The sequence below is a fragment of the Centropristis striata genome, chromosome 8 (genome assembly GCF_030273125.1).
Source record: "Centropristis striata isolate RG_2023a ecotype Rhode Island chromosome 8, C.striata_1.0, whole genome shotgun sequence".
NCBI lineage: Eukaryota > Metazoa > Chordata > Actinopteri > Perciformes > Serranidae > Centropristis > Centropristis striata.
Window position 1 is genome coordinate 3,723,128 of NC_081524.1, and position 25,735 is coordinate 3,748,862.

The 25,735-nt window shown below is 40.0% G+C and overlaps 3 protein-coding genes across 3 annotated transcripts in view; 2 read left to right on the plus strand and 1 right to left on the minus strand.

Annotated features, from left to right (window-relative positions):
* Positions 1–1,809: 1,809 nt before the first annotated feature.
* Positions 1,810–10,103, plus strand: LOC131976601 (NLR family CARD domain-containing protein 3-like). Its single transcript, XM_059339703.1, has 7 exons — positions 1,810–2,172; positions 3,591–3,668; positions 3,791–3,841; positions 3,946–5,758; positions 6,553–6,639; positions 8,461–8,628; positions 9,673–10,103. Exons 1-7 carry the CDS (start codon positions 1,845–1,847, stop codon positions 10,004–10,006), a joined length of 2,859 nt encoding a protein of 952 aa, XP_059195686.1. The 5' UTR covers positions 1,810–1,844; the 3' UTR covers positions 10,007–10,103.
* A 6,980-nt stretch (positions 10,104–17,083) lies between these two features.
* Positions 17,084–25,735, plus strand: part of LOC131976164 (B-cell receptor CD22-like) — a 67,240-nt gene continuing 58,588 nt past the window's right edge. The window contains exons 1-3 of the mRNA XM_059339084.1: positions 17,084–17,123; positions 17,834–17,978; positions 18,280–18,647. Coding sequence (XP_059195067.1) covers positions 17,084–17,123; positions 17,834–17,978; positions 18,280–18,647 — 553 coding nt within the window. The remainder of the gene's footprint in view (positions 17,124–17,833; positions 17,979–18,279; positions 18,648–25,735) is intronic.
* The window catches only part of LOC131976108 (sialic acid-binding Ig-like lectin 10), a 45,425-nt gene continuing 43,493 nt past the window's right edge, over positions 23,804–25,735 (minus strand). The window contains exons 11-13 of the mRNA XM_059339024.1: positions 25,027–25,108; positions 24,451–24,550; positions 23,804–24,353 (exon numbers count right to left, since the gene is read on the minus strand). Coding sequence (XP_059195007.1) covers positions 24,123–24,353; positions 24,451–24,550; positions 25,027–25,108 — 413 coding nt within the window. The 3' untranslated portion in view covers positions 23,804–24,122. The remainder of the gene's footprint in view (positions 24,354–24,450; positions 24,551–25,026; positions 25,109–25,735) is intronic.

The following is a 25,735-nucleotide window of genomic DNA, read 5'->3' on the forward strand; positions in this document are numbered from 1 at the left end:
TTTGAACACAAAAAACCCCACTAGAAAATGACAAAAAACACACATAAAAACACACAAAAAATAAAAAAATCACACACAAAACCACCCCACAAAATTACAAAACACACTCAAAACACACAAAAACAAAAAAAGTACAAAAACATGCATAAAAAAACACAAAAAAACACATAAAACACACAAAGAAATGACAAAAAACAGTAAACAAAAAGATTACATTAAAAATGCTGAATGCACACTGCAAAATCTCTTTGCAGAAAAATCTCTGCAAAAAAAAGAAGAAAGTAAAATCATGTTGCTACGCTTTCGTGGACTCCAGAGGGTTAAACAACTAAATGTGTTCATTTCTGATTCCCTCTGTCTACACGGGCCGTCTCAAACAAACCTCTTAAGGTGTGCTAAATGTGATAACGATTAAAAGTTTCATGCAAAGTTGAATAAAGTTGGCTAATAATTAACTTTACCACCAGTGAAAGTAGGTCATTGCAATTGTATAAGAAGTTGGAACTAAAAAAGAAGAGTGTCAAGCTAAAACTTGACTGTTGGTCAATTTGTTTACTGCATATAAAACATTTGGATTTGATTTTGAAGTCACAATATGTTATGGAAATGAATGCCAGTTTGATATGTTGCTTCCAAGTCTCTTGAAGGGATTGGCATGTTTCTGCAAGATCAAACAAAGTGATTTATCAGCGGCTGGGACAAAGACTTGAACACTTTGAACTATGGACCCTTTGAAAGGTTGTTTGAAAAGCTGCCCAAGTCAGTGCACTACACCTCCCTGCACCTTAAGTCACAACACATTAGCTGTCCTGCACAAACTCATGAGTGCAATGGCAAAACTAGACGAGAGGGAGACAGAACATAACAAAATATCTCTTTAAGGTAAGAGTTTTAATCAATGAGCATGGTGGAGTTTCTGCAGAACTCCTTATTCTTACTACTGTACTTTTCATATTGCAGTTTTCAGAATGCAAGTTGTAAGAGCCAATAAGGGCCAGTTCAGCAATAATAATTTAAGTTAAAAACAGTTAAAAATTATGATAATTTCATTGTAATTCATGCAATGCTTAGAGTATGTACACTGTACTACACTGTCAATCAATATGTGCTGTGTGTGAGTCTGAGTGTGTTTGTTTGTGTGCGTGCATGACTAAATGCGTGTGTGCATGTTTGTGTATGTATACTTACAGATGTGTATGTGGGGGAGGGAGGGGTGGGTTTTGTCATTTTTATTGTTTGTTTTTTCTTTTTTTTGTAAAGCACTTGTTGTCGCATTTTAATGTATGAAAAGCGCTATATAAATACAGTTTGATTGATCTATGTTAGTTTAAAATATACAATGATTAATGTTTAAAGGGTTAAAAATGTGTCTATGCTTTAAATTTCACATTGTGATGTCACTATATAGTGGTAACTATGGTAACTAACTGTGTATCTTAACATGGTGGAAGCAACACAGTCTTTTGAGCATGCGTCAGGCTTGTAATTTACTTTGTTGCTTTTAGGTAAACATTTTAAAAGACAAAGAAGTTGTCATGTCTCGTCGCTCGCGTGGAAAAAGAGTGTTTTTGTCGATTGACTCACAAAATGACCAAAATATACACAAAATGATTGAAAAAAGACACAAATTTATTTTAAAAAGACACATAATTACCAAAAAAAGACACAAAATTACAAAAAAAAGACATAAAATGACCAAAAAAGACACAAAATTACTGAAAAAACAGTAAATTACCTTAAAAAAGACACACAACAAAGGAAAAAGGAAGACCAAACGGAGTGCCGCTACACAAGTTCTTATCATGTATTTATTTTATCCCCCTCATACAGTATTTTCTGAAGCCATGACCTCAGCTCAGCATTTGCTGCGGTCTCAGAGAGACCTGCTGCTGAAGTGGACTCTGGACCACCCAGCTCCGATGCTGCGCTGGCTGCGTGATGCTGAGGTGCTGACTCCTGCCCACTACCTGTCGCTGCTGGAGAGGTCTCCTTCCAACGCCGTGGCCCAGGCGCTAGAGATTGTTTGTGCCACTGAGGCGAGCAGCCAAGTGTTCCTGCAGGTGCTGAGGGAGGTACAGGACTATTACTGCACAGATCTGCAGGTCTGGGTGGAGAAACACTGCAGGGACGACACCGTCAGTAAACAGACGCCTACACCTGTGAAAGTTGAAGGTGAGGATGCTTTGATTTACTTGTAAATGGTAAATGGACGTGCACTTACTGTATATAGCGATTTTTTAGTCGCTTTGTGACCACTCAAAGCGCTTTACACTACAGACTGCGCTCATTCACCCGTTCACACACACATTCATACTGGTGGCAGAGGCTACCCTAAACGGTGCCACCTGCCACCATTGGGAATTCATTCTCACACCGTTGAACGCAGCATCAGGAGCAATTTGGGGTTCAGTATCTTGCTCAAGGACACTTCGACATGTAGGCTGCCATGGTCAGGGATCGAACCACCAACCTTCCGATCAATAGGTGACCACTCTAACAAGTGACCCATTGTGATGATTACTTTATTCTATTCTATTAATTAAAAACTGCATTTTGGTTTGGTAAGGGCCGCGGTTCTCAAAGTGTGGGGCGCACCCCACTAGTGGGAAATAGAGACGTGACAGGTGGGCGCGCACCAAACGGGAGGAAATTTTCCTTTTTATACCCATCTATATCCAAACATCCCAACAGTTCCGGGAGTCTTCCGCATATTGATACGGCTCTCTGAAAAAAATGAGATCCAATCTCCCGGAATCTGGAGCTAGACCATGCACTAGACTAGAGATTGACTGTTTGTGTGTGTGTGTGTGTGTTTGTGTGACTATAAATAGAATGCGTATGAGAGCAAAGCCTCCTTATAGCTGTGTGTTGTTATTAGACCGATCACCCCGTGGGTGATCGATCATCAAGTGTAAGTGAACTTTGGTTTAATTTTATGTTATTGAGTTTACATAAATTTAGATACAATATGACGTTACTTGAAAATGTTATGCTTGGCGTATTTCATTAGCATTGTGTTGGGGCAATGGGGGCAGGTGGGGCTTTAAAATTCCCCCTTGTCCAAAGTGGGGAATGACGAAAAAGTTTGAGAACCACTGGTTTAAGGGGAAAGGTGTCAAACTGACAGACTGTAACATGAGACTATCAAGTTTTACTGCATGAGTAACAGAGGTGTGAGAAGATTATTAACAGAATACAATCAACTTTGATGTCGTGCCAAGTTTACTGATGTCGACAATAAAGTGTAAATTCATAAAGAATATTTGACTCAGCAAGGACAAGTTAAATTTTTAACCATCATGTTAGTGATACAGCAGAGAGATGGCAATGTTTGCTGGTTGTTTCACCACTTTTAATCAGTCCAGACTGAGAATTATTCCAACAACTAAAGGATGTTTAGAAATTCACAGTGCAGATAACTTCTATTGACTTTGGTGATCCAGTGACCAGCTACTGACTGAGTACAGTCTGACAGAGTCGGTAGCATGGCTGTGGACTCTTAATCTTGGTTTGGTATAAAATATTAAAAGACGGCTCAGGCAACTCAGTGAAATGTGTTATTTACCATCTGACTCCTGTGATCTCCACAGAGAAGAAGCCTAAAGGCCCCATTGCTAAATTGTTCAAGGGAAAGAGCAAAGGATTTACCGTCACTACAGAGGTTAAAGGTATGGATTACTTTCTCAAAAAATATATTTTTGAATATCATATAGATTATTTGTAATGTTTTTCTTTCTAGAGGTAGAAAATAGCTGACTTGTTCCCATATTTTATTATCTTCATTATGCAGCTAAAGAAGAACTCAAACCTAGCAGGAGTGTAAAGGTGGCCAACATCCGAGGTATGTAATCTTCGATGAACCAAAGAACATAAGCTAAAAAAATTCTCTTTAGAGAAAACTGAGTTTGTTGATAATATATTATTTTACTTGCTGTTCCATTGTAGTTCCCATTTCTGCTCATAAAACAACCCTACTGAAACGCACAGAACAGCTAAAATGTTACTCAGAGGGCGAGAGAGTGGCTTCAAACTCGGCTTCTCACATCGAGATCCGCTACACCGACCTCTTCGTGACAGAAGATGACGACGTAGTCGACAGCAGCCAACATGAGTACTTTGATCTGGCGAGTAGACGAGCTCGCATCTACGTCCATCAGGCTTGCCAGCGCATCCGGCCAAGCCATCTCCTGGACCCCCAAGGAACATCAGGACGGCGCCCCAAAAGGGTTAAAATGAAAGGTATTGCCGGGATTGGAAAGAGCGTGGCAGTGCAGAGACTCGTCTACGAGTGGGCGATTGGCAAGAACATGCGTGAGTTCACCTGCATTTTTGACCTCCGCTTTAGAGAGCTCAATCTGATCGAGGCCCCGCTGAGCTTACTGGAACTTCTCGGAGAACGGTTCCGGTACCTGAAGGCAGTCCTACCTGATCTTTTCACCTCGCCCAGCTCCTTGCTCTTCATCTTAGACGGGTTGGACGAGTTTAAATTCCTCTTGGACTGGAACAGTCCCGACAAAAACATCGACGTTCGTTCCAAAGTGCCGGTGTCGGAGCTGATGGTGGCTTTGATCAAGGGAAGTCTTCTCCCAGAGGCTTCAGTCATCCTCACGACGAGACCGTCCACTGAAGCTCCCAAGCGATTCTTCCAGAGATGCTGCGTGGTGCTGGGCTTCGAGGAAGACCAGGTGAAGCAATATACCTCAAAGTTCTACAAAGACGGCAAAGTGGCTGAAAAAGTCTACGATTACATCTTGAACAACGACAACCTCTTCGTGCTGTCGTTCATCCCTCTGTATTGCTACATCATCTGCACCGCCATGGCCGAGTTCTTCTCTTCCGGAGATCAAGACGTCGACGGCTCAAAGTCTCTGGAGCTAAACCCGCCGAGAACAGTCAGCGAGGTTTACTTCTGCTACCTGTTCACCGCGGTCAAGCACCATGCGCTGAGGGGGAGCGCAGAGAGAACCACCCCGAGGTCTGAGGTTCTCTCACTGGCAAAGCAACAACTGACCAACCTGGGAAGACTGGCTTATGAAACCCTTCTCCAGAAAAAGATCATGTTCAACAGAGCAGATCTGGAGGGCTACGGTGTCACACCTGCTGATCTTCAGAGCACCTTCCTCCGTCACATCCTGCAGCCTCTCAAAGAGGAAACGGTGGAGATGTTTTCTTTCTTCCACTTGACAGTTCAAGAACATCTGGCTGCTCTGTACTGCGCCATCAACTTCCTCAGCCAGGAGGACATAACCCAAGCTCTGGACTTGTGGTGCTTTGGACAACATCCACCATCCTCCACAGCTGCACCGTTGCAAAACACGGACCTGAACACGGACACGCTGGAAAGCCTCCAGATGTTCACTCGCTTCTTCATGGGGATGCTCCGAGCTCGGCTGGCCGGTCAGTTGGACGGCCTTGTTTCCTCCAACGTGGAGCAGCAGTGGGATGGCGTCCCCACCCGGCTGGGTTTGTGGTTCCAAGACCAGTTCAAAGGCAGGAAGCTCAATAACCAGACAGCCCTGAATCTTCTTCACTGCCTGATGGAGTTCCACGCGAAGGAAACCACCAGCATGGCAGCGGCAGAGATCAAGACGCTCAACCTGTTTAAAATGAAGCTGAGTGTTGTGGACTGTGCAGCCATGCACTACGTGCTGCAGTTCTCTCCACACAAGCTGCAGGAGCTCAACTTAGGATACTCCAACATTGGGAACAGGGGACTGAACAGACTGGGGCCAATCCTGCACCGCTGTGAATCTCTCTAGTGAGTAACTGACTTCCTGTTAACTTGTCAAATAGATAAGAATTACAATTTGACAACTGGAAAATGAAAATTTCCTGGCTGCCCTATGCCGTTCTGTGGGGACCTACCTGAATGGTAACCTGGGTGTACCTGTTTAACTCTATGGAGTTTTGGGCTATTTTGTCCATTTTTGTTTCCTTTTCATCCTTTGATGAAATTTGAAAAAAAAATTTTAATGCAATGTTGTTGTTGGGTTTTTTTTAGCACAACCTCACCTATATGATCTAATAATAATTATTTCATCCTGACTTACTGGATCGACTGTTTGAACCCAAAAGAAACAAAGAAAAACGAACATAAAATGTGATTTTGAATCAGGTTTTTTCCTATTGACCTTTTGGTGTTTGGGGCTATTTTTAGTCGTTTTTGAACCCTAATTCTGCCTGTAACTCCCCCTTCAAATAATGTTTTCCATGCCAGGTTGAGAGAATTTTTTCAGCACCATCTCATAATGATTTTTTTTCACTTTGACTTACTGGATCAACAATTTGAGCACAAAAACACACAAAAAAACATGAAATCTGAATTATTTTTCACTTCCAAAACACTATCATGCTCAATGAAGAATTTTAAATGTGGCAAATGTGAACAAACAATAAGAGGGTTACATCCAGTTCTATATTTTTATACAATATATATATATATCCAGAAGGTTTATGCCTGCTGGAAGTCTCAGCCCCAATATGCATTCTTTAAGAGGGATGAATGGACCACCAAAACCAATGTTGACCTCATGTTTCTCTATTCTTTTTCAGTTTGAGATACAACTGCCTGGACAGGAAAGCAGCTATTTTAGAATCTGCGGTTCTAAAGTCGAATGAGTGCCAAGTGAAGAAGCTCTTGTAAGTCATTACAGAATTTTTATTACAACTCTATAACACATTTTTAATATCACGTAAAATGCAATTTAAAGTTCTACCATTCATAACATAAAGAGTGATGGAAAGGAGGCCTACAATTATTAATAAAATGTCTGAATTTATGAACATTTATATCAGATTTTTGATAGGACTCCCCCCCAAGTTTACGTAACTTTTTACTTTAACAGTTGTTTTTTTTAACTTTTACTTTTATGAATGAAACAACCAACAATTTGATGAAGATATGTGTGTACACAAGAAAGAAAGAAAGAAAGAAAGAAAGAGAAAGTAAAAATCTAAGATTGCAGTAGATATCCATAAGTACAGCAAGAAATAAATTAAGATGAAATGAAGTATTCAGCAGATTGCATAGATAATGTATCATGATGAGACTTTAGTAATACTGTGAGAAATAATATGAGGTTAGTGGCCCCGTTTAAAGAACTATGTCCAAATAACATAATCAATAGTTGGTTGATTTGACAAACACTGATGTTGCCTGACTAGAGGAATAACTGATAATTGGCAGATGTACCTAAGAAATGTTTACTAATGCTTGTTAGTTACACTAATATTTAATGGATGAACCAAACAATAGAATAGAACAGTGGCAACCTCCATAAGTCCATAATGTCCACATGTCCATAAGTAGGAAAAAGTAGGTCTCAAAAATACAAACAGTATTTTCCAGTTAAGATGTAACAATGCTAATCTGTTGAGACTCATCAAGTTGCACACCAAGCAATCTACAGACTGCACTATATCATTAAAAGTATTATCAACAGTAATACCAAGTCATTTAATAACCATAAACACGACCTGGACCCAGATAAGTGACAGAAAGTTAATGGATGGATTAACCTATAAAATAATAATTAACATTTGTGTTTAACCCTGCTGTGGTCCTTTTTGATCCCAAATCATTTTCAACCATATACGATTCATATATAACTTTCATAAAACTGCTTGAAATTGATTGAAATTCACATGTGCCCATCTGTATCCTTTATAGATAACATAATTTCATCTTTCTTCATACATTTTACGTGTTTTATACATTTTTATAGCACCTATGGTCCTCAGGGGTCAAAAAGGACCCCATGAGTTGCTGTAAAAGGTGAAAAAAAAGTTGTTAATAATTTTTTTCTACATGTCCTTAAACCAGTCTGATGTCATGGGGTCCTTTTTGACCCCTGAGGACCATGGGTGTGATTCTTTTTTAAAATTTTTGCTGACATCCAAACATAACAATGCTTTCAAAACATAAGTTTCACTAAAAGTTGACATAACCTTCTCTGTGCATTCCCATCAAGAAATTATTATTTCACTATAACTATTTTAACAAAATATTCAGGTTTCATTACTTTTTTCTCTTGAAATGAGGCCTTAATTTTGTATATTTGACTAAAATTGACCAATTATAATGAGAAAATATGAAAATTATACATCCATTTTTTTGGTCATGAGTTGCCTTAAAAGGTGAAAAAAAAAGTTGGTAATATTTTTTTTCTACATGTCCTAAAACCAGTCTTTACCTGAGGACCATGGTTGTATAGTGGACGGGAGGACGAACACAAGGGTGAAAATAACAAGTGATGACTGTGTCTGACGCTGCTGAAAAGCTTCATGCCTGCACAATAAACTGTTCCACTGGTCTCACTTGTAAAAAGAATAATTGTAACTAATATAACTATCCACTTTTTCAGAGTTTCAGACCCGACCCCTCTGGCTCCATGCTGAATATTTGAGTCATTAGACACTTATGTTGTTAACAGCAACACCATCTTCTTCTTGTGTTTCCAGTATGTGTGGTAATAATCTGGGCCCTGAGGGGGTTCTGGAGCTGTGGAACGCTCTGGAGCACAACACCAGCGTGGAGGAACTCTACCTGGACATCACCGGCATCACAGAGAGAGGAACAGAAAACATCGTCACCTGCCTCAGCAGAAACTCCTCTCTGAGGACGCTGACGTAAGACTTGAATCCTTTACATCCTGCCTCTATACAACACCTAACAAATGTTTAAATGCCATGTTGGTATATTTTTTTTTTCACCTATATGACCTGATAATAATTTATTTTTTATTCTGATTTACTGGATCAACATTTTGAACCAAAAAGAAACAAAGAACATAAATGTGATCTTGTGATTGTGTGTGATCCTGTCATCAACTCTGGTTTTTATTCTAGTGGGACTCTATTTTATTTGTGTCTTGTGTGTTTAGTGGAACAATTTTGGTCATTTTGTGTCTTCTGTGTTTGTTTTTGTTGGTCATTTTGTGTGTTTTTTTGGTCATTTTGTGTCTTTTTTAAATCATTTTGTGTCTTTTTTTGGTCATTTTATGTCTTTTTTTTTAGTCATTTTGTCTTTCTTTAGTAATTTTGCGTCTTCTTCTGTGGGTTTTTTTTGGTCATTTTGTGTCTTTTTTAGTCATTTTGTGTCTTTTTGTGTCTGTTGTTGGTCATTTTGTGTCTTCTGTGTTTTTTTTGGTAATTTTGTGTCTTTTTTTGGTAATTTTGTCTTTTTTGGTAATTTTGTGTTTTTTGGTCATTTTGTGCCTTTTTTGGTCATTTTGTGTCTTTTTTAGTCCTTTAGTCCAACATAAAATGTGATTTTGAATCTTTTTTTTAACTTTCAAAACACTATCATGCTCAATAAAGAATTCAAAATGTTGCAAATGTGATCAAAGGTGTCAAATCTAACATATAAGAGGGTTCCATCCAGTTCTATCATTTGATACTAAATATATTTGAGCTTGTCTCCAGTTTTACTTGGTATATCATCATCAAACTGAAACTGGCCTCATGGAGTTTACAGCCAGAACTTTAGAGGTAAATTTACAGTAGGGCTCCACGCTGCTTTGTTTTCTAGTCTGGATGGAGGCAACAAGTCTGGATTATTTGGAGCTTTAAACTTCTGCTCGTTGTTCTCAGTGTGAAAATGCATGAAAACGCTGCTATCTAGTGTGAGTTTGGTGGTGAAACCTCTTACCTGGTGATTTTCTCCTCCATCAGCATTGTTGGGAACGACATCGGGGAGGTGGGGAGGAGGAGGCTGAAGGAGCTGGAGCAGCGTCGACCAGGACTCCGGATCATTGCAAACTTTGTGGAGGACCTGGGACTCCTTCAGGCGTACCTGGACTGGGTGGAGGAGATCCAGGCGGACAGAGACCAGATGGAGTCGGTGAAGAACGCCGACGCCCTGCAGTCGGTGCTGAAGGGGCTCCAGGTGGCCGGAGGAAAGGTGGAGAAAGGAGAGAAGGCAGAGAAAGCCAAGGAGCTCCAGACAAACATTGTGGAGCTGCTGAAGTCTTCAACAAACCTGATGGGAGGAAGACAAGTTATGTAAAAAAATAATAGAAATAAATGTGTGTACGGCAGGGGTCTCAAACTCAGACTACCTGGGGGCCGCTGGAGGCAGTAACAAAATGACAGAAAAAACACTAAATGACTTTAAAAAAAAGAAACAAAATGAGTGAAAAAAAAAAATTACTTAAAAAAGAAACAAAATGACAAAAAAAGATATAAAATTACCAAAAAAATACTTTAAAAAAAAAATGACCCAAAAAAAAGACACAAAATTATTAAAAAGACACAAAATTACCAAAATAAGAGACAGATTTACCAAAAAAGACACAAAATTATTTTTAAAAAAGACACAAAATTATTTTAAAAAGACACAAAATTATTAAAAGACACAAAATTATTTTTAAAAAAGACACAAAATTATTAAAAAAATACAAAATTATTTTTAAAAAAAGACACAAAATTATTAAAAAAGATACAAAATTATTTTTTAAAAAGACACAAAATTATTAAAAAAGACACAAAATTACTAAAAAAGACACAAAATTACCAAAAAAGACACAAAATTATTTTTAAAAAAGACACAAAATTATTAAAAAAAGATACACAATTATTTTTAAAAAAGACACAACATTATTAAAAGACCCAAAATTATTAAAAAAGATACAAAATTATTTAAAAAGATACACAATTATTTAAAAAAAAGACACAAAATTATTTAAAAAAAGACACAGAATTACCAAAAAAAGTAATTAAAGGGACCTTCTACACACAACACAGTAAAGTGCCATTCATATAAAACTCACATTAAACTTTCATATCAAGGTGGGGGCCACAAAATATCATCATGAGGGCCGCAATTGGCCCGCGGGCTGCGTGTTTGACATCCATGTTGTACAGGTTAAGGTTCTCAATCAGAGTTGGCAGATATTCTCAAAGCATCCACTATGAGTCATCTCACATTCTGAATTCAATCTATAAAAGTGTATTTTATATCAGTCCTAATGTTCTGTAATGTTGCCTGATTTATTTGATTCAAAGTGAAATTCAATTATAAGTTAATTTTCTGGAGTTGCTTTCAGCTGTTATCTTATTTTCTAATCTATTTTAAATACCATCTCTATCTTTGGTATCTCAGAGTCTGATTCCAGCTTCCTGTGGCTCTGATATATCTGGGTGTTACTTAGTCACATCCGTTTGAAACGTGCTTTGACCATTTTATTATCTGCTAACAGGAACTATAGATTAATATCATCAACTATTAGAATATTTCCTGTCATATTCGTGACCCAGGGCGCCTGATCAAACGTTTGTCCTCACGTTTTCTGAGTCTGTGGCAAAAAGAAGCATAAAGGTCCAGTCTGCAGTTTACATGATGTCTCATACGTTTGAAATAAAAGGTGATGTCCTCCAGACTTATAATATTACAAAATGTATGTGTACATGTAGTGTTTCAGCCTCCTGTATGTCACCATGGTAATAAATAACTCTATGGAGTCTTTATGGGCTGTTTTGTCCATTTTTTAATCATTTTCATCCTGCCTGTATACACCACTTAAACACCATTTGTTGTGTCTTTTTTAGTTATTTTGTGTCTTTTATTAGTCTTTTTTTGGTCATTTTGTCTTCTCATTTTGTGTCTTTTTGGTCGTTTTGTGTCATTTTTTTAGTCTTTTTTTGGTCATTTTGTCTTCTCATTTTGTGTCTTTTTGTTCATTTTTTTTAGTCATTTTTTGCTCATTGGTTTTTTCAGCGACTTTTTTTGTGATTGTGTGTGATCCTGTCATCAACTCTGTTTTTTATTCAAGTGGGACTCGATTTTAATTGTGTCTTGTGTGTTTAGCGTAACAATTTTGGTCATTTTGTGTATTTGTAAGTCATTTTGTGTCTTTTTTTTGCCATTTTGTGTGGTTTTGGTCATTTTCTGTTTTGTTTTTTTGTGTCTTCTTCTGTGGTTTTTTTTTTTGTGGTCATTTTGTCTTGTCATTTTGTGTCTTTTTTGGTCATTTTGTGTCTTTTTTTAGTAATTGTGTGTCTTTTTTTAAATCATTTTGTGTATTTTTTTGGTCATTTGGCCACGCTGCTTTGTTTTCTAGTCTGGATGGAGTCAACAAGTCTGGATTTGGAGCTTTTGGAGACTCCAGAGGGTTAACTCCTGTGCAAAAATGAGTTTTCATGGATCAAGTTTACATGCTTTAATTCAGTGTCACATTAGGTACTGAACTGAATCTTATATAGGATTGAAGTGCTATTTCCACAGTTGCCTACAATGTCTATTGTTTAATTACTTTATTCATTTTTAATTAAGTTAATTGGGTTTAAATTGTCATCTTCAGAATCTAAATTTAAGGTCAGTTTAAAATTGCAACATTTCGGTTAAATTGGTCAGATTTGAGTATTAAGCTTGACAATAATATTGTTTTTTTTAGTAACTGTGTAAATCAGGACCCAATAGGTACTGTTAAAAAAATAATTTTCTGATAATAAAGTATATTTCATCATCACACGCATGTGCACTTGAGTGGCTTCCTCATTTTCATCTCGCAGGCTGTTTGAAAAAGCACCACGCCTCATCATTTCATGTCATCATCTGCTCGAAACTACTGAAGAGAACGTAAGTCAACATACATTTTTATATGAAATATATGAAAGCATTAACATTTTAAATATCATATTTGAAAAACTTAACATTAAGTCACTTGATTTTAGTCGGACACACTTTTTTTTTAAGTAAGAAAGAAACCAAGGAAAGAAGAAAAACTTTTAACATTGTTACTATTAAATGTATTTATTCCATAAGACTAATTACAGCTTTGTGAATATATTAAACTAAATAATAATAACACTGTATGTTCGCCTATTATAACCTGCTTTTCATAATTTCATCTTCATTTCACCTTCTCATTTTGCTTGTTTATAGCAATGATTAACTGAATGTGACAAACATTCATTTGTTTTTCACACTAAGTAGAAACTCAAAACCAGAATTATCATGCTGTTGATTATCACCAACGTTTAATAAAAGCCTGGTGAACAAATGTATTTAACGTAGCAATGATTCACGATGTTAATTTGCTTTATTATGCTTTTTATTCAAACTTGATTTAAAGGTAGCATGAATATCCCTCTTTTTACAGATGAATGATAACAGCTGTTCTGCACCCCCCTGTGGTCATAAAAGCTGAAACACCTGAAACTATTTAATTTTGTTGGGATTCAGAGACGTTTTAGTGGCTTTAGGGGAATCTTTTGAATGCATTACAGGGACATGAGCTTTCTGGTTCTGACTGGGTTATTGAAGAATATAAAATAACACCATATTCTGAGTTGTGACACCGGGATAATCCCTTATTATTATAGGAGAAACCTGAATACGCTAGCTGGAGTATTCTGAAATAATTCGGGATAGTGTTGCGGGATAACAGTTTATCTTGTTTTCTGAGTGCAGCTATGGGCACGGCCAGTGGTGTAGTGTTACTGATAAGGTGGATGTACTACTAGCTACAGTAATCGAAAAATAGTAGACCACCCTTGTGGGCTAATGCGACCGTTTAAGGTGCCACCGGCTAATGCGACCGTTTAAGGTGCGACCGGCTAATGCGACCGTTTAAGGTGCCACCTTTTAAGGTGCGACAGGCTAATGCGACCGTTTAAGGTGCGACCGTTGAAGGTTCCACTGGCTAATGCGACCGTTTAAGGTGCGACTGTTTAAGGTGCGACCGGCAAATGCGACCGTTTAAGGTGCGACCGTTGAAGGTGCCACTGGCTAATGCGACCGTTTAAGGTGCCACCGGCTAATGCGACCGCTTAAGGTGCCACCGGCTAATGTGACCGTTTAAGGTGCCACCGTTTAAGGTGCGACCGGCTAATGCGACCGTTTAAGGTGCGACTAGCTAATGCGACCTTATAAGGTGCGACTGGCTAATGCGACACTTTAAGGTGCAACAAGCTAATGCGACCGTTTAAGGTGCCACAGGCTAATGCGACCATTTAAGGTGCCACCGGCTAATGCGACCGTTTAAGGTGCCACCGTTTAAGGTGCCACCGTTTAAGGTGCGACCGGCTAATGCGACCATTTAAGGTGCCACCGGCTAATGCAACCGTTTAAGGTGCCACCGGCTAATGCGACCGTTTAACGTGCCACCGGCTAATGCGACCATTTAAGGTGCCACCGTTTAAGGTGCCACAGGCTAATGCGACCATTTAAGGTGCCACCGTTTAAGGTGCCACCGGGTAATGCGACCATTTAAGGTGCGACTGGCTAATGCGACCGTTTAAGGTGCCACCATTTAAGGTGCGACTGGCTAATGCGACCGTTTAAGGTGCGACCGGCTAATGCGACTGTTTAAGGTGCCACCATTTAAGGTGCGACCGTTTAAGGTGCCACCATTTAAGGTGCGACCGGCTAATGCCACCATTTAAGGTGCGACTGGCTAATGCGACCGTTTAAGGTGGCACCATTAAAGGTGCGACTGGCTAATGCGACCGTTTAAGGTGCCACCATTTAAGGTGCGACTGGCTAATGCGACCGTTTAAGGTGCGACCGGCTTATGCGACCGTTTAAGGTGCCACCATTTAAGGTGCGACCGGCTAATGCCACCATTTAAGGTGCGACTGGCTAATGCGACCGTTTAAGGTGCCACCGGCTAAACCAGCTTTCATGGATGTTTTTGTTCCGGGGTCATACACCAGCGTGGGGGTGGAGCATGTGCACATGTGTTGTCTTGTCACCGGCAAAAATCCTATTCCAATGGCATTATCTGGATGTCCTAATTGCAGTTGGAGAACTCCAACATCAGTCGGACTAACACGTTTACATGCACTTCAGTTGTCCAGTTATAGTCAGAATAAGGCAATAATTAGTTTTTTTCAATTGTCATATAAACATACTGACTAATATCAGTCGATACTTAAGTAGCAAAGCTGCTTTCAGGAGTGGCTCAGTGTGCAGTGTGGGTGTAGTGAGAGAGGTAGAGAGAGTGGAAGTGGATGTTCTCGGTGCTGACAGCTGGTGGCAATCAGAGTAGAGGGGAAATTAGCAGCAAAGTTGTGAAGTTATAGTCAATGTGCACTGAGAGTTAATGAGGGATGAAATGCACTAAACATGTGAATTGTTCCATGTGTAATCTCAGATTTTCAGCTCCTCCTGACAAAACAAGGATGGTTCCACTGGCTAATGCGACCGTTTAAGGTGCGACTGTTTAAGGTGCGACCGGCAAATGCGACCGTTTAAGGTGCGACCGTTGAAGGTGCCACTGGCTAATGCGACCGTTTAAGGTGCCACCGGCTAATGCGACCGCTTAAGGTGCCACCGGCTAATGTGACCGTTTAAGGTGCCACCGTTTAAGGTGCGACCGGCTAATGCGACCGTTTAAGGTGCGACTAGCTAATGCGACCTTATAAGGTGCGACTGGCTAATGCGACACTTTAAGGTGCAACAAGCTAATGCGACCGTTTAAGGTGCCACAGGCTAATGCGACCATTTAAGGTGCCACCGGCTAATGCGACCGTTTAAGGTGCCACCGTTTAAGGTGCCACCGTTTAAGGTGCGACCGGCTAATGCGACCATTTAAGGTGCCACCGGCTAATGCAACCGTTTAAGGTGCCACCGGCTAATGCGACCGTTTAACGTGCCACCGGCTAATGCGACCATTTAAGGTGCCACCGTTTAAGGTGCCACAGGCTAATGCGACCATTTAAGGTGCCACCGTTTAAGGTGCCACCGGGTAATGCGACCATTTAAGGTGCGACTGGCTAATGCGACCGTTTAAGGTGCCACCATTTAAGGTGCGACTGGCTAATGCGACCGTTTAAGGTGCGACCGGCTAATGCGACCGTTTAAGGTGCCACCATTTAAGGTGCGACCGTTTAAGGTGCCACCATTTAAGGTGCGACCGGCTAATGCCACCATTTAAGGTGCGACTGGCTAATGCGACCGTTTAAGGTGGCACCATTAAAGGTGCGACTGGCTAATGCGACCGTTTAAGGTGCCACCATTTAAGGTGCGACTGGCTAATGCGACCGTTTAAGGTGCGACCGGCTTATGCGACCGTTTAAGGTGCCACCATTTAAGGTGCGACCGGCTAATGCCACCATTTAAGGTGCGACTGGCTAATGCGACCGTTTAAGGTGCCACCGGCTAAACCAGCTTTCATGGATGTTTTTGTTCCGGGGTCATACACCAGCGTGGGGGTGGAGCATGTGCACATGTGTTGTCTTGTCACCGGCAAAAATCCTATTCCAATGGCATTATCTGGATGTCCTAATTGCAGTTGGAGAACTCCAACATCAGTCGGACTAACACGTTTACATGCACTTCAGTTGTCCAGTTATAGTCAGAATAAGGCAATAATTAGTTTTTTTCAATTGTCATATAAACATACTGACTAATATCAGTCGATACTTAAGTAGCAAAGCTGCTTTCAGGAGTGGCTCAGTGTGCAGTGTGGGTGTAGTGAGAGAGGTAGAGAGAGTGGAAGTGGATGTTCTCGGTGCTGACAGCTGGTGGCAATCAGAGTAGAGGGGAAATTAGCAGCAAAGTTGTGAAGTTATAGTCAATGTGCACTGAGAGTTAATGAGGGATGAAATGCACTAAACATGTGAATTGTTCCATGTGTAATCTCAGATTTTCAGCTCCTCCTGACAAAACAAGGATGGTTCCACTGGCTAATGCGACCGTTTAAGGTGCGACTGTTTAAGGTGCGACCGGCAAATGCGACCGTTTAAGGTGCGACCGTTGAAGGTGCCACTGGCTAATGCGACCGTTTAAGGTGCCACCGGCTAATGCGACCGCTTAAGGTGCCACCGGCTAATGTGACCGTTTAAGGTGCCACCGTTTAAGGTGCGACCGGCTAATGCGACCGTTTAAGGTGCGACTAGCTAATGCGACCTTATAAGGTGCGACTGGCTAATGCGACACTTTAAGGTGCAACAAGCTAATGCGAAGTGGATGTTCTCGGTGCTGACAGCTGGTGGCAATCAGAGTAGAGGGGAAATTAGCAGCAAAGTTGTGAAGTTATAGTCAATGTGCACTGAGAGTTAATGAGGGATGAAATGCACTAAACATGTGAATTGTTCCATGTGTAATCTCAGATTTTCAGCTCCTCCTGACAAAACAAGGATGGTTTCAGTGCTGACTCTCCTTGGTTGCCTGCTGCAAGGTGAGTCAGTGACGGTGAAAACTATCAAAAACTATAATCACATACTATCAGTATCACTAGTCAGGTATTCACACCACAGTACAACAATCTCTATAATACAGGAGCATCTCAATACATTAGAATATGATGAAAAGTCCATTTCCAGTAGTTCAAGTCAAACAGCCCCAACCAAGTATTGAGTCATATAGACATTCTTTTCCATATTAAACATACTTTTTAAAATTGGTCTTTTGTAATATTAAACATTTTTTTGAGACACTGAATTTTAGGTCTTCATTAAATGTAAGCCATAATCATTATAAATAGAAGAAATTAAATAAACTAAGACATGAAATGTTTCATTGTGTGTGTAATGGATCTATATAATGTGTTATTTCCACTTTTTGAATTGAATTACTGCTGTAAATAATATTTTCTATGATATTCTAATTTATTGAGATGTACCTGTACATGCTGCAGCAAATGAAGCACGAAGTTATCTGCAAAATGTTCTGCTGCCTTTTTCTTAGAACTTTAATGTGGTGGTTGAAAAAGTGTTATTTTATTTAAACATCTAGAAAAGAAAAACCTGTTAAAAACAAACCAGAGCTTTACAGTCATAATATTTGGATTAAAAGTAAAAGTAATAGTGCTGCTTAGTTTTCAGCAAGGACAACCAAACAGTACAAATTGTATTTACTGAATGAATATCCAATTGTCTTGTGTTTCAGGTGCCCATTGTGGAGTGTTTGTGTTATCTATACCGCGGACCATAGAGGTTCTGAGTGGATCCTGTGTGACCATCCCCTGCTCCTTTGATATAGAGGAAGAATATAAACCACACTTAGATAGATCATGTAGGGTATTGTGGAAGCAGTATGGTAATAACAAGATTCTGTTTGACAGTGGAAATCCACAAACGTCTACATTAAATGGAGAACTGACAGGAGACGTGACAAAAAAAGACTGCACCACAACCCTGAACAACATGAAACTTGCTGACAGCAAACTATATTACTTCGGAATGGAATGCAACAACACCATAAAATATAGTTTTACTTTACAGCCATTCTTTATTTCAGTCAAAGGTATGTTTAATTTACAAATTGCCCATTTCCATTATAGATCTGCTTCAATATTATTCAGCATTTATTGCATTTGTCCAAATAGTGTAAAGATTGAATGAGGATGAATGTTTCTTCAGTGACTGGTTGATATGTACCTTTCTACCAGCTGCTCCTCCCACACCGACTCTGACTGCGTCCACACTGAAGGTGAAGGAGGGAACCTCTGTGGGTTTGACGTGCTCTGCTCCAGCTCCCTGTCTGTCTCATCCTCCAGCTCTGACCTGGACCCCCGGCCTGGGGGACGCTCAGGAGAAACTGCAGGAGAATCAGGACAAAACTAAAGTCAAGCTCTCTGTTCTGACCTTCACTGCTTCTCACCTCCATCATGGGAAGAAGATCTACTGTAAGGCCACCTACAACAAACAAGATGGCAGCACTGAGTCAGCTGTTAGCACAAGTTTAACAGCTGATATTTCATGTAAGTACATCTGTCATCGGATGAAATTTACTCATGAAGGCTTTTATAATTCAGTTGATCTTGTCTTTTCTTAAATAATTTCATGATGACTGAAAAAGTTAGACATCTTGACAATCAGTATTGTCATTTTGTAGGTTAAGAAGTCATCCTGTCCAGCTGCTATGTTAAACTATAGGATCAAACAGTAAACATTATCCTGCTTTATTATCCTGTCCAGGGTGTAGCCCCCCGTAACCCGAATTGCGAGAAGTGGTAAAGGATAATGAATGAATGTTTTACTTATTTATTATTATTACAATAGCCCCTTTCATAGTTTCACAACTTTTCGCCTTAGGGCGTTTATAGTGATCCTGTGAAGGCGTGATATTGGGGTCCCTTCATAGTGCAGTCTGGTTTTACGGAGCGAGGTGGGAGGAGACGATGGTGACGTGCCACAGAGCAGCAGCAGTGCTGCACAGTAGCACAGTGCTAATAGGCTAACAGTTAGCTCTGTAGCAGTACAGTGTGTATGTGCTAATAGGCTAACAGTTACCTCTGTAGCAGTACAGTGTGTATGTGCTAATAGGCTAACAGTTAGCTCTGTAGCAGTACAGTGTGTATGTGCTAATAGGCTAACAGTTAGCTCTGTAGCAGTACAGTGTGTATGTGCTAATAGGCTAACAGTTAGCTCTGTAGCAGTACAGTGTGTATGTGCTAATAGGCTAACAGTTAGCTCTGTAGCAGTATAGTGTGTATGTGCTAATAGGCTAACAGTTAGCTCTGTAGCAGTACAGTGTGTATGTGCTGCAGCAGAAGATGTTCACATAGCGACATCCGCTTGTTTACAACAAGCCCCGGACACTCTCTGCACAGTAAGCGATCTCGGTTTGTTTACAATAACCGGCGGACGCCATGCACAGTTAGTGGAGTAGTCATAGTGGTCCCTCTTCCAACAATCCCACCAATTTTCCGCCTCTGTTACTGCCTCTGGAGGCGGAAAATTGGAGTGATCCTTTGATCCCGGCATCCTGCTTTGGGCGCGTTCATAGTGCAGGTGAGACGTTTCAGAGCCGTAAATGTCCCGGCAGGAAACGGCCCTATGAAAGCGGCTACAGAGGCAGAAAACTGGTGGCCAACATCTTCAACTGTGCACAGTGTCTGCGGTTGATCGTAAACAAACCAGTGTAGGAATAAAGAATATATTCGGATTGGCTGAGTTTCTAAATTATGACCGGGTTACTTAAGGTCAGGAAAGGTATGTGTAGGGGTTCAGCTCAGACCTGGGGTGAGAAGCAGAATAAGGAGGGGAGACAGGATGTGAAGGCCTCAGCAGACAACAAACACACACATACATTTTGAAAGGTCAAGGAGATGTCAAATCCCCAGATGCACGGTTAAGGGTGGCAACCGTACGGGGTGGGCCCAAACCAAGAAGATATATGTACAATTAAGGAAGTTTGTAATCACTCTGTCTTGTGGTGCCATCGAGATCACATTGCAGAGTCCAGCGCTGAGCATTGCATTTGGCTATTATTCTTTCAATAAATGGTTAACCTTATTCATTTGTTCCGAGTGTTTTGTAAGACCAAGTTTAGGAAAAAGAGCCCGGGTGAGCGTTGGAGGCTTTAAAAGCCCATGTTCTTACACCAGCATCGCTAATTGTTCACTGAGTGTCCGGTGTTTGTTGTCAACAAACAGAGGTCGCTAAGTGAACACATACTGCTGCAGCACATGCATACTGTACTGCTACAGAGCTAACTGTTAGCCTATTAGCACTGTGCTTCTGTGCAGCACTGTTGCTGCTCTGTGGCACGTCACTATCGTCTCCTCCCACCTCGTTCCACGATGCCCATCACGCCTACGGGGATCACTATGGACGCCCTAAGGTGAAAAGCAGGCACAGATCTTTCCGGCAATATAGCGGGACATTTGGGGGGCCACAATATGAAAGGGGCTTATGAATGGTGCTATTTATCAATTGATAAAACAGCACTACCTGAGAAATTTAGAAGTCTTTGGAAAGATTTGTTGGTTTTCATGAACACCCATGAAAAAAAATATTAATGTTTAATTGCTCTTTTTTTAGATTTCCCCAAAAACACCACAGTGTCAATCAGTCCCTTTGGTCCAGAACCAGGTGTGACTCTGACATGCAGTAGTTCTGCCAACCCACCAGTCAGGAACTACACCTGGTACAGAGCTGACGGAGGCCAGGAGACTCTTATTGGGACCGGAGCTGTTTTAAACATTATTGTATCGAAAGACGACAGTCGGTTTTTCTGCAAGGCCGAAAATGACATAGGAGCTGGACGATCCAACCTCAGTGCGTTTTTTAACTTTGAGGAACTCACCTGGCTACTTGTTTCTGGTATAGTTAATACTTTGATTTTGCTTTTCTGTTTGCTCTTGGGTTGCTGTATTTTATTTTTAGTTGGGTTTATCTTAGAATTTACTTAGTTTCTTTGGTTGTATGTTCTTTAGAGGATTTTGTTTCAGTAAGTTAATAAACAAGTTATATGATTAGGATTAATTAATTAATTTTCCACTTGGTGCCACCGTGTGTTAACAGCACAAATGACATCATCTTTGTCTTTACTTTAATCTCTTACATGTGGTTCAGCCTGATTTTCTCTGAAGCGCTCAAATTCCATGAAGCAGAAACAGGTCTGTGTCATCACATGTTGTTCAGAGCATCACCAGCTGGACCACCAAACTCAAATGGACGTTGTGTTGTAACACATGATTCAAACCTTGAAAAGAGTCCTGACTGAATTACAGTATAAGCAGCTGTCCCGCAGCATTAATCAGGATTAGCAGCTCATAAAAAGGTTAATGAGCTACTGTTGCATAAATGTGACACTTGAACAGAGATCTGATATATTGAGTATGATGCTATTTTTTCCAACAGGTCCTGATCAACCTGGTGGGCCGTACGGTGGAGTCCTTCTCTTGGCTGTTGCTGGTGTGTCTCTCAGTGTCAACGTCTTGTTGACAGTCTGCATGGCCTTCCTTTGGTATGTTACAACACTGGACTATACTTTTTGTTATTAAAGCTGTGCTGTTTGTAGAAATAATACACTGGATCTAATTTATAAATGGCCTTTTTTTACCCCCACAAAGGAAAGCCAGAAAGAAGGTGAAGCCAACAGAACAGGAGATAATCTACATGTCATTGGATCGTAAAGACAGATCTCCAGAGTATGATGTCATTGCCCAAACTCCAAGATAACAATGTCAACTTCCACTGATGATGATCTTGATAATTATCAGACAACTTTACTGCAGGCTTACTGAGATGTTTTATATTGAGGCAAAGTGCTTTTTCACTCTGATCTTTCCTGCAATGTCTTCAATCGCCACTTAATGGTGTGTTTATTAATCTATTCTCTATAGAATGTGATAAATTGCTAATCCTTTGGGACATATATTCAATTGAAAAATGTACAAATGAAATATATTTTATGTTCAAACAGATAAACTTTTGTTTAGCCTATCTGTTCATATACAATCTGAATTCTGATTTTGATGTAATCTGTTTTCTGTTGTTTCACACAGCACCTCAACTTTTCTTCTATAAATACTCTCTACAAACCTCAAATGCTGAACTTGTGTTTGAACTTAATCAGAGATTAAAAGCGGGCTCTCAACCACCAGGGGGCTGGGACGTTTTTCTCCCCTGAAAAAAGACTGGTTGCTGATTGGATAGAAAATGAAGCAGGATGTGACGCAGTTCTAGACGCCACAACAACACGCGCCATTTGTTAAAGCCGGCAAAGCAGTGTTGCCAACTTAGCAACAAAGATATTAAGCGACTTTTCAGACCCTCTTAGGGACTATTTTTCAAAAAAAGTGACTGGCTACAAATCCAGCGACTTTTTCTGGTGTTATTGGAGACTCCTTCTTACTCTTCTTAACGAGCCGCGGGGCCGGCGGCTCGTTAAGAGCAAGTCAAAGCAGCGCAGTCCTCCTACAGAAGTCTTTCCCAGCTGATTAAAGCATTCAGACTTCAAGAATAGATGCATTCAAATTAAGTTTGACTGTTACTTTTGCAACAATAAAAGCAAGAAAACATATTCTCTATTGGCTTCTCTTCATGTTTATTTATTTACAGCCAGTTTAGTTTGAACAAATAGTAAATGTTAAAAAGAATACAATAAACAAACTATGCTACAATGTCCAATAAATGTTAAACAGCAGGGCCTCTCTCTAACCCTTTACACCAGCAAACATCAATTTACACGTAAAAAATTAATGCTAATGTACAGTATTTTATATTGTTATGCAAATGAAAATATCACAATAATCATAGCTTACAAATAAGAAAAACATACTGGGAAGATATTCAGAATCTGTTTTCAAAACTTATCACAGAAATATAGACCAGACCAGATCACCATGAAAACAACAAAAACAACTAAATAAGGGCTACATGAAATGTTTATTCATTTATTTAAATAGAAAAATCACTATAGAACAGTTTAAAAATAAAGGCTATATCGCGAGAATAAGGACATGTGTAACATCCCTCCTGCAGTATACACAGGTAACCTCACCTAGCGGTAACCTCACCTAGAGGTAACCTCACCTAGTGGTAATCTCACCTAGATGTAACCTCACCTAGAGGTAATCTCACCTAGTGGTAACCTCACCTAGTGGTAACCTCACCTGGTGGTAACCTCACCTAGAGGTAATCTCACCTAGTGGTAACCTCACATAGTGGTAATCTCACCTAGTGGTAACCTCACCTAGAGTTAACCTCACCTAGAGGTAATCTCACCTAGAGGTAATCTCACCTAGAGGTAACCTCACCTAGAGGTAACCTCACCTAGTGGTAACCTCACCTAGAGGTAATCTCACCTAGAGGTAACCTCACCTAGTGGTAACCTCACCTAGTGGTAACCTCACCTAGAGGTAATCTCACCTAGATGTAACCTCACCTAGAGGTAATCTCACCTAGTGGTAACCTCACCTAGTGGTAACCTCACCTGGTGGTAACCTCACCTAGAGGTAATCTCACCTAGTGGTAACCTCACCTAGTGGTAACCTCACCTAAAGGTAACCTCACCTAGAGGTAATCTCACCTAGTGGTAACCTCACCTAGAGGTAATCTCACCTAGAGGTAACCTCACCTAGTGGTAACCTCACCTAAAGGTAACCTCACCTAGTGGTAACCTCACCTAGTGGTAACCTCACCTAGCAGTAACCTCACCTAAAGGTAACCTCACCTAACAACAGTAACACAGAGCTAATGGAAAAATGGCGACGCGTCAGGGAGATGTAAATGCTGAATATCTCAAAAAGAAAAAGAGAGGGTACCATGAAAGTCACATTGAGTTCGGCTTCATAGAAACAATGGACAATGGGGGGGTCGCCAAAGTTTATAATGGTAAAAATGTGAGTCCCTCAAGAAAAAGGTTGGGAACCACTGGTCTAGGGGGTTTCATGGGTATTTACAAAGCCAGACAAACTTTGTGACTTTTTCTACAGAGCTGTGATCTATTGGTGATTAGGACGCTTATCTTTTAATTTAATCACAGAGGAGTAAATCACATCACTGCCTTCCTCACCCTTCTTTTCTGAGCTTTTATTGGTTTCTTCTGCATTGTTCGGTCCAGAGCTTGGCAAGTCTGTACTGTTTGGCTCAGGGACGGCTGCATGTTGGTCAGCTTCTTCTTGTCTCAGCTCATTGGTGTTGACATAAATGTCCTCTTGTGTTGTGTTGGGTACCTATACATTTAGAAAGAAAACATCAGTGGTACAGACACTCTGCTCATACAGTTTAATGACATAAAGTAGAGAATTCCCCGGCTTTAATTCAAACTACCTCATTTCCTTCTCCACTTGTTAGAAGTTGGGTCATAGGAAGTGTGCTGGTGTCACCTGTGCACTGATTCTTCGCAAGGTTATGTTGAGTCCTTTGAGCCCTGGAAAATACAGTAGAACATTTAACGTATATATGTATATTGATCCATCTTTATTTTTTATTTATTAAACAACAAGATGGAGATGCTGATCACAAAAAGGTTTAAAAAACTAACAGGAAATAAAATTAAATGTATTCATGAACTGATTTAAAATCTGTAACTTTCATAACAAACCAACAAGGATGTAATGTAATGTAATGTACACCAAGTGGTGAGTGACAAGGACATTTTTTGGCAGTGGATTACCAAATGCAAAGGCAAACTTCATGTTATAGTCTGCATTTTTTTGTCTATACACAACAATTTATCAGTGTCAGGACCTGGTCCGACCGACTTAGCTTAATCTGTGATGTTAAATTTGAAACTGAAACTGAATCGTGTCAGTTATTGCACTGAGCGTAAAAAAAGGAGTCCAAGTAAAAGTTAGTAAAACAATAACTGTTATGTGTCATTTTCTGGTGTCTCTGTTAGCCTACCTGATAACAAACAGCAGAGCACATACTAATACTAGCAGAGCAGCAACTGTGGTGATGAAGACTGGAAACAGCAATGTGTGGCCTGAAACATACAAAAGACAATGTAAGATTAGAATACTGAACTAATTCAGACAAGACATAATTCTTCTGGAAACTCTTTGGACATACTATATAAAGAATTCAGCATGGTGAGTTCTTCTTGAAAAAATGCAGAAATAGGTGGGACCACAAACCTCGCTACTAATTTTAGAAGGTGACATGAGCACTGATGGTTACTGATAAGCTGCAGTCAATAAAGAGAAGTAACATGTAGTAAACGCCTTAAACAAGACACCCTCGCCTTGTCTATCTGAAGCTAGAAACATCGTCATTTACAAAAACCTGCAACAGTATAGTGTTGTTAAAAATATACAATTTAGATGGATGATACAAATTCTGGGACTGAGGAAGACATTGAAAAAAAAATCATCCTGATTGGAGATTTATGATAATGATTTAGTGACCATGTTTATGATTATTAGTGTGGAAGTCAAAATAGTTTTTCTGGGATTTCTTATTGAGTATTTGAAACAAAAAATTAGGCAATACTTAAACGTAAAATAGATAAATAGAAATAGATTCAACAGTGTTACAGTCATGTCTGGTCTCCACTACACTATGTATATGTGTAGCTGAATAAATAAATAAAATACTGTACAATAAACAATTT

Bases quoted from the DNA above. Each gene is read 5' to 3' on its own strand.
- LOC131976601 (XM_059339703.1), top strand. From the start codon at position 1,845: ATGACCTCAGCTCAGCATTTGCTGCGGTCTCAGAGAGACCTGCTGCTG. The intron at 3,669-3,790 runs GTATGGATTACT...TTCATTATGCAG, and splicing joins CGTCACTACAGAGGTTAAAG to CTAAAGAAGAACTCAAACCT. The intron at 8,629-9,672 runs GTAAGACTTGAA...CTCCTCCATCAG, and splicing joins TCCTCTCTGAGGACGCTGAC to CATTGTTGGGAACGACATCG.